Source organism: Penicillium maclennaniae (genome assembly GCF_028827695.1).
Source record: "Penicillium maclennaniae strain IBT 15551 chromosome Unknown utg000008l:1.0-3552695.0:1.0-3555053.0, whole genome shotgun sequence".
Classification (NCBI taxonomy): domain Eukaryota; kingdom Fungi; phylum Ascomycota; class Eurotiomycetes; order Eurotiales; family Aspergillaceae; genus Penicillium; species Penicillium maclennaniae.
Window position 1 is genome coordinate 560,721 of NW_026623220.1, and position 16,082 is coordinate 576,802.

Here is a 16,082-nt window from a genome sequence, read left to right on the forward strand (position 1 = left end):
GGGTCTGGTGTCGCCCCCGCAGAAGACCCGGAACTTAGGGCCCGCAAGAGGGTTGAAGAGGGAGGACTGAGTGTAGCGAAGGCCCGCCAACTTGAATATGTGAGACGGCGGGGAGCGCGGCTGCTCCAGAGCTGCTGTTTGGACGCGAAGGTCGCGAACGAGAGGGAGGTCGAGCTGAGAGGCGCAGATTCTTCAACGGACGAGGAACTGCGGCTATCTCAAATGACCGATAGAAAGAGGGATGCTTCTCACTTAAAGAGATAGCGAGAAGGCTTTGGAAAGAGGTGTAGAATCAAAAAGAAGAAGAAAAAAAAATTAACCTCGTGGGGTTTGGAGTGGAATGGAAGAGGCGGGAACCGTGAGACGTAGTGGCAAGAGACTGCAAAGGACGCTAAGATGCTTGCGGTGCCACTTTTTGCCGTTGGTGGACACCCAGTTTGAACTTGGAGAAAATCTAGCCCGTCCACCTTAGAACAGGTGAAGACGATGAATTGCAATCAAGAAGGTAGGAAAACCCTGATCCTACGGGCATAGATAGTTTCATTCTGATATTACCTCCAACCTTCACTCTGAACTGAAAATTTTTTCGTAAGCGGGTCAAGTTGCAGTCAGCGGCCCCCCCCGGCACAGTGATTTAACCTATCCGGTCCATACTTTATTTAGCCTTAATGAATGGCCGTGAGGCATTTATTGCCGAATCTATCGACACGATCACGGTCTTTTTTTTTTCCAAGTGGGGACTTGGGTCTCGTGGCCGTGTCCAAAGTCTTTTTTACTCTCCGGTGGTCCTGGCGTCGCATGTCGGATTCCCCTATTTGCACTAGTCCCAGACCACGAAGAGAGAAAAAAGGAAACAGAGGACCTTAGGGCTGTTATTGACCTTCCCAAAGGGCCTAGTCTAGGTATCTGGTGAATGGGTGCCTAAGCTAATGGGTTAGGCGAGTGTCTGTACGGGTCCATGAAGTAGGGCTAGTGTCATCATCAACGGTGACAATCTAAAGTCCAAGCTTCCATTAATCAGATGTCCAAAGTCAAATGGGAGCCAAGATCTCCCAGAGTGACATGCATGGGCAGCACATAAAATGATCTTATGAAGAAAGTCCAATCATGGAGTGTTAGTTGATCAGCTCCACTTGATCCCCGACGTCGGACCAGCCCAATTTTTTTGGTGCGCCAAGAGTTCCGCATTCGATCGAGTCATAACTCGCAACTCGGTCAGAACCCTTGAACTGAACCTTTTGAGTCCAATCTCCCAAGTTGAGGACATACAAAGTCAAGTTCTGTTTAAGATGGAGTCCTTCGTCATTCGAACCCCTTGCTCCTCGGCCAACATTGGCCCCGGCTTCGATGTGATCGGCCTGGCCCTGTCCCTCCACATGGAACTCCACGTCAGCGTCGACTCCTCCAAGACCTCGTCCGAACTTCCATTGAACTGCGCCATCACCTATGAGGACCTTAGCAAGAGCGCCGAGCAGATCTCGCTTGATCCCGAGGTCAATCTGATCACCCGCGTAGCTTTGTATTTGCTGCGATGCCACGACCAGCGTGCCTTCCCCGTTGAGACCAAAGTACATATTATCAACCCCATTCCGCTGGGTCGGGGTTTGGGATCGTCGGGTACCGCAGTGGTGGCCGGTGTCATGCTGGGCAATGAGGTCGGCAAGTTGGGTTTGAGCAAGGAGCGTCTGCTCGACTACTGCTTGATGATTGGTATGCTAGCATCCTGCAACAGAAGGGCATTATGCATTGGAAGTCTGCGACTAACAGTTTTTACAGAGCGACACCCCGATAATGTGGCTGCCTCACTGTTTGGAGGCTTTGTCGGTACCTACCTCAATGAGCTGAAGCCCGAGGACGTTGCGCGGAAAGAGATTCCGCTTAGTGAAGTGTTGCCCGCTCCGGCTGGTGGCATTGATACCGGTTTCAAGCCCCCGGAGCCCCCTCTGGGAATTGGTCACTACCGCAAGTTTAACTGGGCTCCCGAAATCAAGGCCATTGCCATCATTCCCGACTTCGTCGTGCCCACCGCCAATGCTCGCAACGTGCTCCCGGAGACCTACTCCAGAGCCGATGTCGTATGTCACCTCCACTCCGAACCCTCGCAACGAAGCTGACAGATCACTAGGTCTTCAACCTCCAACGCGCAGCCCTGCTTCCCGCGGCGTTGGGAACTTCCCCGCCGGACCCTGACATGATCTTCCTGGCCATGCAGGATAAGGTGCATCAACCATACCGCAAGACTTTGATCCCCGGTCTGACCGAGATTCTGCAATCCATGACCCCGGCCACCCAGCCAGGTCTGCTGGGTATTTGTCTTTCCGGGGCGGGTCCAACCATCCTGGCCCTGGCCACCGATCGATTCACCGAGATCGCAGACCGCATCATCGCTCAGTTCGCTACTAATAACATCACCTGCCAGTGGAAGCTCCTCGAGCCCGCACAGGCTGGTACCACCGTGAGCCCTAACTAAAATGGGGACTAACGGTTCCAACTGCGTCATTTGGGGCGTCCCCGCGGCCTATGACGCGCGCAAAACCATCAGCGCACCAACCGCCTCGAGCCTTGGAAGCACGACATGAGAATGAGCGAAGAGTTCTTATCGGTACTCCTGTTTTGGTAATATTTTTCTCCACGGCACACCATGGCCAATATGTTGACGCACGCCTCCCTGGGTTCACCGCTGGTTTGCCGGTCGGGGTGCAGCGTGCACACACCTAAGACACGGTTGCATTCACCTTGATCTGCACATCGGGTGACCAAGAACTTGACTTAAATTCCTGTGAGCTGTGCTCGTTGAAACGATACGGGTGTGGACTATTATAAAGATAGACATAGATGAATCATGAACATATATCCACTTGCATAATCAGTTGACCGTAAAAAACTTTACGTCCAATTGACCGAGTCTCCGGACATATTTTCGGTTCACCTGGCAATGTTGGATGAAACCGTCTTAAGAGTTGTAGTGAGAATGTAAAGCTCGTAGATGCAGACACTCCAGGCGGAGGCGGTGGGCAGATGACAACATTGCGATAAGCGGCCGCTCCCCAGACTTTCAAGCGCGACGTGATCCCACATCAGCCATTACGTTTTCAACACAATGGACGAGCTACTTGCACCTCTTCAGAATGCCTTTGAGGGCCAGATTGTACGTTCCCACCTGCTGTCATCGCAAGCCACATCCTGGATCCGCCATTGCTAACACATTCTAGGACTTTCACGGTCAACGTCTGGCAGAGATCCTGACTACAGTCTTGTTGATCATCTTCGGGGTATGACATAGCGGACTCTACTTTAACGCTTTCGCTCGCTCAACCATCTATAGGCCATCAGTTTTGTCGTCGGATACATCTACAAGGACATTCACCTCACGCTATGGATCGGTCTCGGTGGCACACTATTCACAGCCCTCGCCGTTGTCCCTCCGTGGCCCATCTACAACCAGAACCCAGAGCGGTGGTTAAACTCTGCAGGCAGGAAGGCAGGCGCGCCCAAAGTACTCGTGGATGGGGTCAAAGTGGCTTGAAAGAGATCGAGGGTGGGATATACGAGGTCCAATACTTAGCATTTCGTGATTTACAACCACAAGCACGGGCATGGAAAATCTATCGGGCTATGAGGCCTTTGATTAATTCATGGCAAATGAGTACCTTAACGCCAGAAAAGAAAGCATAAGTAAATCATGTGTCCTCCGCGCATCCCCGAGGAATCGTAGCCATTGCGCTTGGGCGACTGCAACTGGACTTCCAGTGTTTAATACTTGGTGGTCTTCTTTCAACCTCGTGCTTTTTTGCTTTACCGGCCGTATTTCTGGAATTCCCAGTCTCGGTTGTCAAGTGGGCAGACCTGGCGGGTCTTCAGCCATCGCGAGATGCAGTGGAAGTGGAATGCGTGCTGAATGAGAATACCTGTTAGACTGGGTTTCTCAAGGAGTAGTTTCCCTTACGTTGCAGATACCCCAGGCGACGGTGCACTCCTCCGTCGTTGATGAGCCTTGGTTGGCTTGACACTCGATGCCTGTCGCTGGTTTAGTGTCGTGAATAGCTGATAGATATGAATGAGAAGCGACATACACAAGTCCATAATGTGGTTTCGGCAAATGGCACAGTTATCTACCACGATATCCCAAGCCCAGAGGGCCACGGCGTTCCACTGGGAGAAGGTCAGTCTCACGATTTGGAGTGGCTCCCAAGGTAGATTCGTACTTTTTTGACCTCAAACTTCTTCTTGCCATCGCTGGAGTCCTTGACAACCGCCTTGCCTTTGGACGAGGCACTCGCAGTAGAGTCCTTCATCTCTACGTCGGCCATGATGTTGCGTGTTTGGGTTGAAGATGGGTGGTGGGTTGGGGTAATGAGCGGTCGAGAAGGTCAAGGCCGGAGGACCTCGGGAGCAGCAGGCACGGGTGTTACCTTGACACCTTGGGGTAATCGAAGGAAGAAATAGCAACGATGATGACGAAAATAACCAGAGCCTCAAAGAGCTTCGTGATCTCAACCCCACTGAGCTGTGGCGGAGGGTCTTAGTCATTACCCCCGCCTAACCTTCCGTCACTTACCTCCCAATCCCTTCACTCTTCACACTTCAAGTTAGACATGTCCCGACTGCTTTCACTTTGACGTCCTAAGGCGTTCATTTTCTGTTTCTTTTACCTTCCCTTTCCCTGCCCGGCGTTGCAATATCTAATAACAGCTGCTGAGCAGTGAATGGACTGGCCTCCTCTATCATTACTCATTACCTGACTTTCAGCGTCTGCTCTCTTTCCATTACTCCTCCCAGGCTGCCTATTTATCAAGCCACCGGTCGACATGTCGACACAATCCCCTCAACCTCTTACCCCGCGGGGTCCACGCAACAACCGCCGTTCTCAGAAGAAGAACACAACTCCGCAAGTTCCCAAGACCGCCATGCTCACCACACCTCCTTCCTCTCCGCCCAGACATATGAGTCCTGCTGGTGTTGCTGCGACAGATCTTTCGAATAATGTGCATTCTAAAAAGAAGCCCCCGCGTTCAGGCAAGAAACCGAACCAAGGTGCGGGCCATCGCGCATCGCCTGCGCCGAATGGACATCGCCACACCTCTTCCCAGCCTAGCAACGGCACCCCTATGAAGGACAACGCGGCATATGCAGGCCCAACTTTTCACGCATCACCTGCCCCATCGGCTCTGCCGATCCCAAGTTTTTTCTCCAAATCCTTCCCTGAGTCAGACCTTGCGCCCACTCTCGAAACGGATAGCGAAGATGCGGAAACCGAGCAGGATCTGGATGTCACACCCTCTAAACCACGAGCACGACCTCCGCCTCCTCAGCCCTCTCGAGCTACTGCCAATGCAACCGAGCCAAGTCCTCTCGACTTCCTTTTCAAGGCAGCTGTGCAGGCGCGGAACTCGAACGCCATGCACAGCCCGGAGCCCACCGCCCGGATGCGCTCTCCGCAGACCGATTCGAAAGGGCCCTATCCCAAGCCTCACACAGCTCCGGGTGACGTCTTCGCATTCGAGATGGGATCGCCCCACCAGGCGCGTCCGCGTATTGACCCTGGATTCGCTCCTTCCTATGAGGATCGCATGGATGCCTTCCGATCGTCCAGTTCGCCCTCTCAATCTTCCAATTCGATTGACGCCGAACGCCGGGCTAAGAACGAAGAGTTGAAACGCATGCTGCTCAACCCGCCTCCCCAGAAACCGCCTGGCTCCATATCTCCGCCGGCCTCGAGTCAAATTGGGCCCTATGCGCCTCGCCCGAACATCAATTCCAACGTCCCTCATTATGCGACTCCCACGCGCACTCACTCTGGTCCATCAGTGCCTCTTTCCCATGGCTACCAAGGCCCGCAACAGCCCGTTCTCAACGGCGCTGGTCGTCCTACGGTATCATACACATACGCCAATTTCGAACAATATCGCAACTCCGGCTCACCCTTGAGTCGCGAAGTCCCTCCCAATGCGAACCCGTCTACTCGATCGTCTCCATCTCCTTATGGGTATCCTTTGCCTGATGCACATGTTAACATGCAGCAGCCAAATTTTGCGTCTCCGCGGCCTCAATATGGAACCGCCTCGTTTGATATGCCCACGAAATCTCCGTCGCCTTCCAGATCCATGGATGCCAACACCAACCAGATGGCAGATGCGCTGAAGCGCATGTTGAATATCAGTGCGGCCCCGTCCCCAAGTTCGACCTCAGGTATCCCGCCGGCCGGATACCATCGTTCCTTTGCTGCTTAGTATTTTTTTTCCATGGCTTCCAATGATCTCTACGCGATCTTTTCCCGACTCTCGGACTCAGACTTGCGGTCTCTTTTATGTTTTTGCATTTGATTCATCGGGACATCCTGGACTGGTTCAAGGTTATTTCCCTCGGGTTTTGGTCTCCTTTTATCTCGACAGGGTGCTTGGTTTGGTGGTCCTTTTCGTGATACCCAGGATCTTACTTCTCGATACTGTTGAGGCTTCTTTAGAGGCCTCTGGTTGCATCGTTCGGAGTCGGGGTCTTTCCAAGTACTTGCGCCTGGTTGGTTTTCAGGTCCAGCCGAGGATGGCTCATCATGTTTACTTTTGTTACTTCGTCTCTTGCGAGAGAATATCCTTCTTTCAGCTGATATGTTTCTTTTATTTTTGTTTTGCTTTTGGTCAATGATGCATTGGGTCCTGATCACCGCCTGTGGTTGGGATCTGCCTCTGTTGCCGGTTTTCTCCTGTTACAATCCCCCTTGGTCCCAGGGTGAACTCGGGATCTGTCTATTTATGCGAGGTGTGAATACCATACCGTCCACTCGTTTCATCTGTGCTACTTCAAGATGCATGTAAACGTTCATTACAATTCAGAGGGTAGCATGAAGTACTCAGAACCACCAGTTTCGCCGAGGTTGTACCTTAAAGACGGAAACTAGATGGAACCAAGGACCAGGGCCAGGACCGAGACCAGGACCAGATCTAGCATGGCAAATCACCACCACGGAGGCAGCCACCGGCCACTAGCCACGGGGCTAGCCACGGGGCTAGCCACGCCGGGCGTTCGAGAAACGGTGCTCAGTCAAAGTGTAATTTCCAGGACACAGTTCGGTTCCCCGGCGCTGATCCTCATTTAAAAAAAAAAAAGGTACCCTGGGTCTATCAGGTCCAAGGGTCCAAGAGTTCACGCCCGTAAGTTGGCAGGATCTGTGTGTCCCCAGAATAGACGAAAACATTACGTGGGTGCAGCATGTGGTATACGCACTTCCCCTTAATCTGGTCGTGACGCCACTTGAATGTTCCGACCCACTCTCTGCCTGGCCCACGGCGTCTTTGCTAATTTTATGACACCTTTCCTGTTCTACGTACGAGTTCGGAGTACATAGGGCCTAGCATTCGGAGATTATGCCACTAGCAGAGGGGGTCCGCTGAGTGGTGGTACTTGATCACTTCAGTGTCCAGTTTCCACTTCTCCTAGCTTGGGGATAGAACACGCTAGAATCCCATCTTGACACTTTTACTCGCGTTGTCGATCGTGTCTCGGACTTGATGAAGCTTAATCCGGCAGATGAGAGTGGGCGCCACTGGCAGGCGTGGCTGATTCTGCCATTCCCAGGGCGAATGTGTTTAGTTCTCGCCCAGTCTGTAGTCCGTGGACGTAGGGATGACGGATGATGAAAGGACAATAGGACCGCGATCAGTAATCGCCGCCTGCTTTAAGAATAAAGAACGTGATAAGACATAGTCCATTAGGAGCAAGCATGCTGCACACGGTAAACGCTGGCGACATCATGATCTGCATGCCTTGAAGAGAAGAGAAGCTGGATGCGGCCAGGGGGGGGGAGGCGGATCCTTCAAATCACGGGGAAGTTCTATCATATTTTTCCCTTCCTTCCTGACTAACCATCTCCTCATTACTTGATACAACCTGCTAAACATACCTAGTCTGGTTATGATTCAGTTCTGTTCTCTTTGATCCCCGTTTCCCAAGCCCAGCCATGGCGAATATGTGAGTTGCTCTCCCTTTCCCCTCTCCCCGGTCCCCCATACTGATCCTCCCCTCAGGCTCAGTTCGACATGGCGCTCCTTTTGGCATACCATGACATCCTACGACCGTCATGCCTCCCATGATTCTCCCTATCGCACTGGCCAACACGTGCCGCTCAGTCAAAGCCGCCATGAACCTCTCACCTCCATCGCTACTAGCGCCGCCGAATCTCGCCCCGACCTCTCCAACCCCTACGATGACGAGTCCACCAAGGGCCTGGCTACCGCACAATCTACCGAATTTAACGGTTCCCCGACGGAACTGGGTTCTTTAAACCGTCCTTACTCCCCCGGCATGAGATCACTCGCGTCGCAAAAGCGAGGTTCCCACGAGCAAGCTGATGGCCCCGAGATTCAGATGCAAAGCTTCCACGACGGCGCGCCGCCGCCTCCTCCGGTCGCACACTCCTGGCGAAAGATTGAGCGCTGGCTCGAGCACAACTATGAGGAGCTGCTGGACAATCTCGGCGAGGGGTGCACTCAAAATGATATAAACGAATTGGAACATGAATTGGATTGCAGCCTGCCCTTGGAAGTGCGCGAGTCCTTGATGATTCATGACGGTCAGGAGCGGGGTGGTTTGCCCACCGGTGTCCTCTTCAGTTGTATGCTGTTGGACTGTGAGGAGATTGTCCAGGAGCGCAGGACCTGGAAGACTGTCAATGATGAATTCCTCAGCAACTCCATGATTAACAGCGCCCCTGTTTCTAGCTCCGCCGCTGGCTCTTCGGCGGCTGCGGCCTCCCAACAGAACAACCATGGGTGGCGGAATGAGCTGCTTGATCGCCAGGACTCTCAACCCCCCCGGTGCCGTGCAAAAGGCCTATGCTCACCACGGTTGGATCCCAGTTGCCCGTGACTGGGGCGGCAACCACCTCGCGATTGACCTGGCTCCCGGTCCTGCTGGCAAATGGGGCCAGGTCATCATCTTCGGCCGTGACTACGATTGCAAGTATGTGGTTGCTCGGTCCTGGGCTGCTTTCTTGGCCACCTTTGCGGATGATCTCTGCAGCGGCAAGGTCATCGTGGACGAAGAGACAAACGAGCTGCAGTTGAAGGAGTTCAAGTCGCAGAGTGTCAACCCTCCGTACCTGGAAATTCTGCGGTGGAGGACCGACCAGAAGTACGGCCGTCGCCCACAGCGCCGACGTCCCAACGGGCCTGGTGGAAATGCTCCTGGTAACCGCAGCAGCAAGGACTCTCCATACGGTAGCCCAACTGGGGCTGAAGAGCGTGGTCGGTCGCCAAACCGTTTCCCCAATCGCGGACCTGCCCAGAGCCCCAAGAACCCGTTCGGCATGTCGAGCCCGCTTGCTCGCGTGACCGAGGAAACCTCCAGCCCCATCGGCACTGCGGGACCCACCATCTCAGAAGATGCCCGGGAGCCCGGCGTCAAGGACGAGACGGAAGATCTGCTGGAGGTGGCTACTCCCCAGATCTCCAACAAGGAGAACGAAGGTTTTGAGAAGACAGAAACAAAGTCAACAGACACGGACAAGACCGGGACCGACGATGCGGCAGGACCCTCGAATGTCATCGACTCGGAGGTCCTGGGAGAGATGAAGAACGTGGCCATTTAGAGCATTTCCGTTTCCTCTCGAGTCCCAGCATTTGTTTTTTCCTTTCAAGGGCATCAGGCGTCAATGATGGACTTCTCTACGTATTCCTGCTTCCGTGTATAGAATTCCCCTTTGTTGTTTTGGTCCGGGCTTCGCGGCATTTGTTGTAACTCTAGGGAGCCTCTTCTTTTTCCATTGCTTTGACTCGCCTGCTTCTGTGTGCTCACGGTCTCCATTTGATATTTGCCTGTAATTCTATGATGATGCAGTATTAGTACTTCCTTTCTCTTTGTGTCTGGCTACAATTCATTTCCAATCTGCCCGGTTGCTATCTCTCTTTTGTAATATGCTAGTATACGTTGATGCTGATTGTGATGGTTCATATGCAAGACTGTCATAACAAGTCGTCAATTCACTCCCAGTCGTCATCGTCGTCATTGTGGTTCCGGCGAGTATTTCCGCTGCGAATTGCTTTCGCAGGACGTCGTCTCCGCACTGTATCATCATCACTGCCACTCTCCTCCACGTCATCATCCTCGCTTGAGAATTTGGCCTCTGTAAGAACCTTTTTATACAACAGCCTTTTCTCCAGCGTTTGCACATTGAATGCCTCCGTCCCCTCCGCACCGAACTTCCCCAGGCCCTCAAACCCAACCACCCGATCAACTCCAACTCCATCCTTGAACCCAATCACGCAAGGTAACACGCGAATCCCAAGCTTCTCCGCCAGGAACGGCGTCGACCGCACGTCTACTCGCGCAAACCGTACCTCATAGTGCCGACTGGCTAGCTCCTCCAACCGCGCATCCATCACCCCGCACCGGGCAAAATCATCGTGCGCGAAATGTATGATGCATCGTGGAGCGTCTGTCGTCAGGTTCAGCACAGACTGGTCTCCATCGAGTGTGGGGTATGTGCTGTCCCGTAGGCCGGTGCCATGATTTGTGTTGGACTTGTCGCGATTTGTCTTGTGGGAGGCTAGTTCTGCGTTGAGTTGTTGAATGCGTTGGTCGCGGTAGCTCAGATCGTCTTCGTTTTCGAGGGCGGCGAAGAGGGCATCGTCATCGGATTCGTGGCCGTCTGGCATTCTCGTGGTGGGGAAATTGCGGAGAGTAGTCAGGTCGATTGCAGTTGGCGATTTGTTTTCAGTCCCTTGGAATTGAGTTTTAAAGGAGTGCGTCGAGGTGTTGAGGAGGGGAGGTTCCGTCTCTGATCTTCAACCTACTACTCCACTGTCGACCATATACTACCTTTAAGGTGTCTATGGACATCGAGGTCTACAAATCCTAGAAATATGCTTATGAATTGTGATTCTGGATACGGTCCCGATCGGTCTGATTTTTGATTTCTCAGTTTAAATTAGAGCCACCGAAAGGAGTAGATTGTCGTACAACAAAAGTACGGAACAGCAATTAAACGCTGACTCAGCAGAGGGCCCAGGGGGCAGCTGAGTCAGCGTGCCGCTTCCGGGCAAAAGTTCTTTTTCTCCCTTAGGTGTTTTCTATTGCGCGTCGTGTACGCTCCGCTTCCTTTTGCCCTTTGAACCCACACCAACTTCACCATGGCCGACGATAAGAAGAGAGAAGAGTACACCGTCGAGATGGACAAGCTCGACAAGGGCAACAAGGAATTCGAGGCGGCGCCGCCTCCGCAACCCCGGACCCCTCCGAGTGCTGTCGCTGGCCACCCGGCCCTGCCAGTTCTGGCCTACTGTGGTTCCTCCATTCTGATGACCGTCATGAACAAGTATGTTCTGTCGGGCTTGGATTTCAACTTGAACTTCCTGCTGCTCATGGTCCAGGTACGTGGCTACTTGAATTATCAAAAGGTTCTGGACACTCATCTCATTCTCCGCTGTAGTCTCTGGTCTGTATCACCGCCATTCAAACATGCAAGACCATGGGTCTCATCACCTACCGTGACTTTAGTGCCGACGAGGCCAAAAAGTGTAAGCCCGGCCCTTTTCTTCCCCCGTCATCGGCACCGAGACTGGGATCTAATGTGTTTTTGCTCAACAGGGTTCCCCATCACTCTTCTCCTGATTGGCATGATCTACACCGGTTCCAAGGCCCTCCAGTTCCTTTCGATCCCCGTGTACACGATCTTCAAGAACTTGACCATCATCCTCATCGCCTATGGTGAGGTTCTGTGGTTTGGCGGCTCCGTGACTGGAATGACCCTTTTCTCTTTCGGTCTTATGGTCGTCAGCTCCATTATTGCCGCCTGGGCTGATATCAAGCACGCCCTAGAGAGCAGTGGTGATACTTCCAGCCAAGTGTCGACCTTGAACGCCGGTTACGTCTGGATGATGATCAATTGCCTGTGCACTTCGTCTTACGTTCTGGGCATGCGCAAGCGCATTAAGCTGACCAACTTCAAAGACTTTGACAGTATGTTTTGTTCTACCCTACTGCTAAGAGTGAAGTCTAATCTACTATAGCCATGTTCTACAACAACCTGCTATCCATCCCCGTCCTGATCGTCTTCACTCTGCTCGTCGAGGACTGGTCCGCGGCCAACCTGGCCCGCAACTTCCCCGAGGCCAATCGCAACGGCATCTTCTTCGCTATGATCCTGTCCGGTCTTTCTACCGTCTTCATCTCCTATACCTCCGCCTGGTGTGTGCGTGTGACCTCGTCGACCACCTACTCGATGGTCGGCGCCCTCAACAAGCTGCCCATCGCCGTCTCCGGCCTGGTCTTCTTCGATGCACCTGTCACCTTCCCCAGTGTGTCGGCTATCTTCGTCGGCTTTGTCAGCGGCATTGTCTATGCTGTGGCCAAGATTAAGCAGAACGCCATGCCCAAGACAGGCATCCTGCCCACCTCCAACCCGCTGGTCAGCGCCAGCAGCCAGAGCATGCGTGATTCCCTGCGGTCCTAGGGCCCTCGACAAAATAGATGAAATGATTTTTATTTTCAATAGATCCTGGCTCTGTCAGGATCCGCGCATCATTGTCTCTCTCATTGATGCCTTGGGGATCCCATTCTTGCATGTGTATGATTCATGTTTCATTTGCAGCCTGCCGGTGCTCTTGGGTCGCTACTTCTTTGGTGTTGGTGGCTTTTCTTTTTCATCTTTCCATCTTCCATCTAGGTGAGGGCTTGCCATCTTGGTCTGCAGTATGATTTTATAGTAATATTTCTTTCTTTGTGTGTGTGGAAAGGGCATAGCCTGGTCTTGAGTTTTAATTGTAAATAGCTATGCCTTGAATAGACCCATGTCAAAAAATATGCTTGACTTCCAACGTAAGATAGTATTACTTTAGGTTCGAGTACTACCCATTCCATTCTTTTTGACACCAGTCAGAATCCTTGACTCACGTCTCTGGTTCTGTGATATCAAGTTGGTCGTGAATGGACTCCCGCTCCGGATCTTCGATTGACCGTCTCCGAATTTCAGACCTCCATTCTCTTCAATTCAATATTTTAGCCTTACCCCTACACATATCCAATATTTCAATCACACCATGCCTCGTAAGAAGCAAAAGGGTCCCCAGCCTCGGTCCATTCGACCCGGTCCTCACAAGCCAGGCTCATCCTCTCAGCCCAAGACCAAGGGAACCAAGCAGGATTCGACACCTGCCAAAGATACACAGAAAAAGGGCCCGGTGCAGGCGAATCAACAACCTATCGTACCATTTCTGCGAGGAGATCGCATTTTGTTAATCGGAGAAGGTCAGTTCTATAGATTTTTTTCTATTTTTTCTTCCCGCTATGGTGGTTTCTTGCTTGCATCGAGATGTGTATCAAATGCCCATGTTTGAAAATCTACGTGCATTGACTGTCATTGATGCCGCGCGTTCAATTATCACATCAGTCCTGCACAGCATACACTTTTTAATATCAAGGGACTTGAACTCACAAAAAATAGGTGACTTCTCCTTCGCCCGCTCACTAGCAAAGCAATATAAATGCCGCAAATTGCTAGCAACCTGTTACGATTCCCAGGAAACTCTCTTCGAGAAATATCCCCAAGCAGAGCAAAACATTCAAGACATTCTGCACTCCAAGCCCAGATCAAAGAGTACAGAAGATTCCGAACTCCCTAAAGAGGACAAGAAGGAATCTCCTGCTCCCAAAGTTCTGTTCTCAATCGACGCCCGCAAACTCGGCTCCCAAGGCGGCGGCGGTAAAGAGGTCAGAAATGGCTATCCTCGTCGTGAACGCAAGATTCCAGCATGGAGAGCCCCGCGTCAGACTCCCGCACGCCCGCCGAAGCCGAGTGGACCGTGGGATGTGATCTGTTTCAATTTCCCGCATGTGGGTGGCATTTCGACGGATGTGAATCGCCAGGTGAGGTTTAATCAGGAGCTTTTGGTGGCGTTTTTCAAGGCTTGTGGGCCTTTGCTTTCCAGTGCTCCGGCGCCGGTTGATGAGGATGATGAAGATTACGAGTGGGACGGGGATGAAGAGGAAGAGGGAGAGGAAGAGGACGAGGATGAGGAGGAAGAGGGGGATGCACAGACTTCTGGAAAGGCTACGAGGACTGGACCCGGTCAGGTCCTTGTTTCTCTTTTCGAGGCAGAGCCGTACACGCTTTGGAATATTAAGGATTTGGCTCGGCACGCGGGGTTGCAGGTGGTTACAAGTTTCAAGTTCCCGTGGAGTTCCTACGAGGGGTATTCACATGCTCGGACTCTGGGCGAGGTAGAGGGGAAGAACGGGGGAAGAGGTGGATGGCGTGGTGAGGACCGTGAAGCGAGGATGTATGTGTTTGAGGCGAAGCAGGAGGCTCCGCGGAAGGGGAAGAAGAAGAGGGCGAGGGATGCGGAGAGTGATAGCGAGTAGCTATATCTTCTTGATACCCACGTACAAATTTGATTTCACAATATGTACACTTTCTTCATTTCATTCTCGTTGAAGACTTCGCCAGTCGTTGGGTCCTTGACTTGGCCGGTCTCGACAGATCCAACATTCTTACTGATTTCTATAAGTCGAGATTTGCCGTAGACCCGGCCATTGGGTAGGACGATTGCGTCGCCCTCGACGTAGCTCTTGGAATGGTGCGCGTATGGCATCTTCCGGGCTAATTCGTTGAGCTCTGTAGAACAGATTGGACACACGGAAGTAGACGTGGACTGGGAATTGGAGCTGGATGAGGTGTATGCTGAGTGGCAGAGTGGGGTCTTGAGTGCTGACAACCCTGCTGACAGCGCAATGTGTAAGAGTGGCTGTGAGGGCAATGAGAGAAGCTCATGGTGAGTCTGCACGAATAAATCCGAGAGATACTTCCACCGGTCGGGGGAAAATAGTGTCTAAATCAAAGGTGAGTCGTGTCGATCATAGTGAGACGATATTAGGCCGGTTTACCTTATACTTCTCTGATCGCGAATCCTGGGTAAATACCAGTAACCCAGCAACCTGATTGACTTCATCTTTCTGGGATTCGGCATTGAGAGTTAGGTACTTTCTGGCGTGGGTGATCGCCTCCACTTTCTTGTGTATGTCCTTTGTTCGGACCATCTCAATGTACTGCTGCAGCCGCAGCTCGAATTCGAGGTTATGCTACGGATTCGTGAGCAACGTGAAGCACCTGAGTCAGTAAGAGTTGATCGAACATACCTGGCTCTTCTTCAACGCGGCTTTGTTCTCTCCACACCACTGCAACGCCTCCTTAGTCTCCCCACGACGCAAGCTCTCAACAACCCGCTGACACTGGGTAAAAACACCCAGGTCTACCAGATCTTCAATCTCTCGATCCTTTGCCAGCTGCTTCGCGCTTTCCGAATACCCAGACCGCAACATATGATCCACGAGTAACCGATCTAGCCGCACGCGCGACCATTGATCATACTTGACATCAGCCAAGCTCGGGATCTTATGTAGTGTCTCGAGATGTTGAATTCGCTTGCGCGACTGGGTGTGTATTTTCTTCTCTTCTTCTTGCAGGCTTTGCATCTTCCGCTTCAGGCCTTGCATGCGGGAGATCATGGCGTCCAGTGCGGCGAGGGTTTGGTCGGGTGTGTGGGTGTTCGATAAGGAGGCGTTGGCGGCTTCTTTGAGCGCGGGGATGACATATTCTTTTTCTCTTTCTACGGATCGCTGTACCGTTTTGAAATTCCGGCGGGCTAGTTCATGGGGAAGGCGGAGGAGTGGTTGGTCCTATAAGCGGGTTAGTGCAGCTCCGGTGATGGGAAGGTGAGCTTCGTACGAGAATGAGGTGACTCTCTGGATTGAGCTTGATGGAGGTCAGCTCGGCTGCCATTTCGACAATTACACTCGAAAGAAGTTCAGGAAAGTTCAGGGAACAGTGAACTGCTTCGTTCCAGAAGAATGATGTCGGGGTAAGTGAGAGGTTCCGGCGATGACGAAGAGGGGAATGCGGAGACCGATGGTCACGAGATTGCGACCCTACGATTACGATTCACAAGGCAACTTGACTTGACATCTTTTACTTTCTCCCAAGGTTACATGAAAACGAGATTTCAATAAGATGTTGTTCGAAGCAACTAGAAAATAAATTCTTCAAACCGACAGATTCCCTTTTGACCCAAGACTCCGGAAAATTCAAAATATGG

The 16,082-nt window shown here is 52.2% G+C and overlaps 9 protein-coding genes across 9 annotated transcripts; 6 read left to right on the forward strand and 3 right to left on the reverse strand.

Moving 5' to 3' along the window:
* Positions 1–1,289: 1,289 nt before the first annotated feature.
* N7477_009206 (homoserine kinase) lies at positions 1,290–2,470 on the forward strand (the record flags this gene model as incomplete). Its single annotated transcript, XM_056970867.1, has 3 exons — positions 1,290–1,710; positions 1,777–2,075; positions 2,126–2,470. The coding sequence occupies 3 exons, from the start codon at positions 1,290–1,292 to the stop codon at positions 2,468–2,470; spliced, it is 1,065 nt and encodes a 354-aa protein (XP_056817846.1).
* A 630-nt stretch (positions 2,471–3,100) lies between these two features.
* Positions 3,101–3,526, forward strand: N7477_009207 (signal peptidase complex subunit 1; the record flags this gene model as incomplete). The annotated part of the gene is made up of 3 exons (XM_056970868.1): positions 3,101–3,148; positions 3,213–3,272; positions 3,326–3,526. 3 exons carry the CDS (start codon positions 3,101–3,103, stop codon positions 3,524–3,526), a joined length of 309 nt encoding a protein of 102 aa, XP_056817847.1.
* A 269-nt stretch (positions 3,527–3,795) lies between these two features.
* Positions 3,796–4,310, reverse strand: N7477_009208 (SCF ubiquitin ligase complex subunit HRT1; the record flags this gene model as incomplete). The annotated part of the gene is made up of 4 exons (XM_056970869.1): positions 3,796–3,894; positions 3,947–4,017; positions 4,074–4,152; positions 4,206–4,310. 4 exons carry the CDS (start codon positions 4,308–4,310, stop codon positions 3,796–3,798), a joined length of 354 nt encoding a protein of 117 aa, XP_056817848.1.
* A 498-nt stretch (positions 4,311–4,808) lies between these two features.
* Positions 4,809–6,230, forward strand: N7477_009209 (uncharacterized protein; the record flags this gene model as incomplete). Its single annotated transcript, XM_056970870.1, has 1 exon — positions 4,809–6,230. One exon carries the CDS (start codon positions 4,809–4,811, stop codon positions 6,228–6,230), a length of 1,422 nt encoding a protein of 473 aa, XP_056817849.1.
* Positions 6,231–7,954: 1,724 nt separating this feature from the next.
* Positions 7,955–9,583, forward strand: N7477_009210 (SMI1/KNR4 family protein; the record flags this gene model as incomplete). The annotated part of the gene is made up of 3 exons (XM_056970871.1): positions 7,955–7,965; positions 8,022–8,765; positions 8,794–9,583. 3 exons carry the CDS (start codon positions 7,955–7,957, stop codon positions 9,581–9,583), a joined length of 1,545 nt encoding a protein of 514 aa, XP_056817850.1.
* A 391-nt stretch (positions 9,584–9,974) lies between these two features.
* Positions 9,975–10,649, reverse strand: N7477_009211 (thioredoxin domain-containing protein; the record flags this gene model as incomplete). Its single annotated transcript, XM_056970872.1, has 1 exon — positions 9,975–10,649. One exon carries the CDS (start codon positions 10,647–10,649, stop codon positions 9,975–9,977), a length of 675 nt encoding a protein of 224 aa, XP_056817851.1.
* A 474-nt stretch (positions 10,650–11,123) lies between these two features.
* Positions 11,124–12,445, forward strand: gmtA (GDP-mannose transporter; the record flags this gene model as incomplete). Its single annotated transcript, XM_056970873.1, has 4 exons — positions 11,124–11,363; positions 11,423–11,510; positions 11,581–11,952; positions 12,003–12,445. The coding sequence occupies 4 exons, from the start codon at positions 11,124–11,126 to the stop codon at positions 12,443–12,445; spliced, it is 1,143 nt and encodes a 380-aa protein (XP_056817852.1).
* A 586-nt stretch (positions 12,446–13,031) lies between these two features.
* Positions 13,032–14,352, forward strand: N7477_009213 (25S rRNA (uracil2634-N3)-methyltransferase; the record flags this gene model as incomplete). The annotated part of the gene is made up of 2 exons (XM_056970874.1): positions 13,032–13,239; positions 13,436–14,352. 2 exons carry the CDS (start codon positions 13,032–13,034, stop codon positions 14,350–14,352), a joined length of 1,125 nt encoding a protein of 374 aa, XP_056817853.1.
* Positions 14,353–14,387: 35 nt separating this feature from the next.
* Positions 14,388–15,769, reverse strand: N7477_009214 (FYV10 family protein; the record flags this gene model as incomplete). The annotated part of the gene is made up of 4 exons (XM_056970875.1): positions 14,388–14,819; positions 14,875–15,069; positions 15,127–15,666; positions 15,716–15,769. 4 exons carry the CDS (start codon positions 15,767–15,769, stop codon positions 14,388–14,390), a joined length of 1,221 nt encoding a protein of 406 aa, XP_056817854.1.
* Between the last annotated feature and the right edge of the window lie 313 nt (positions 15,770–16,082).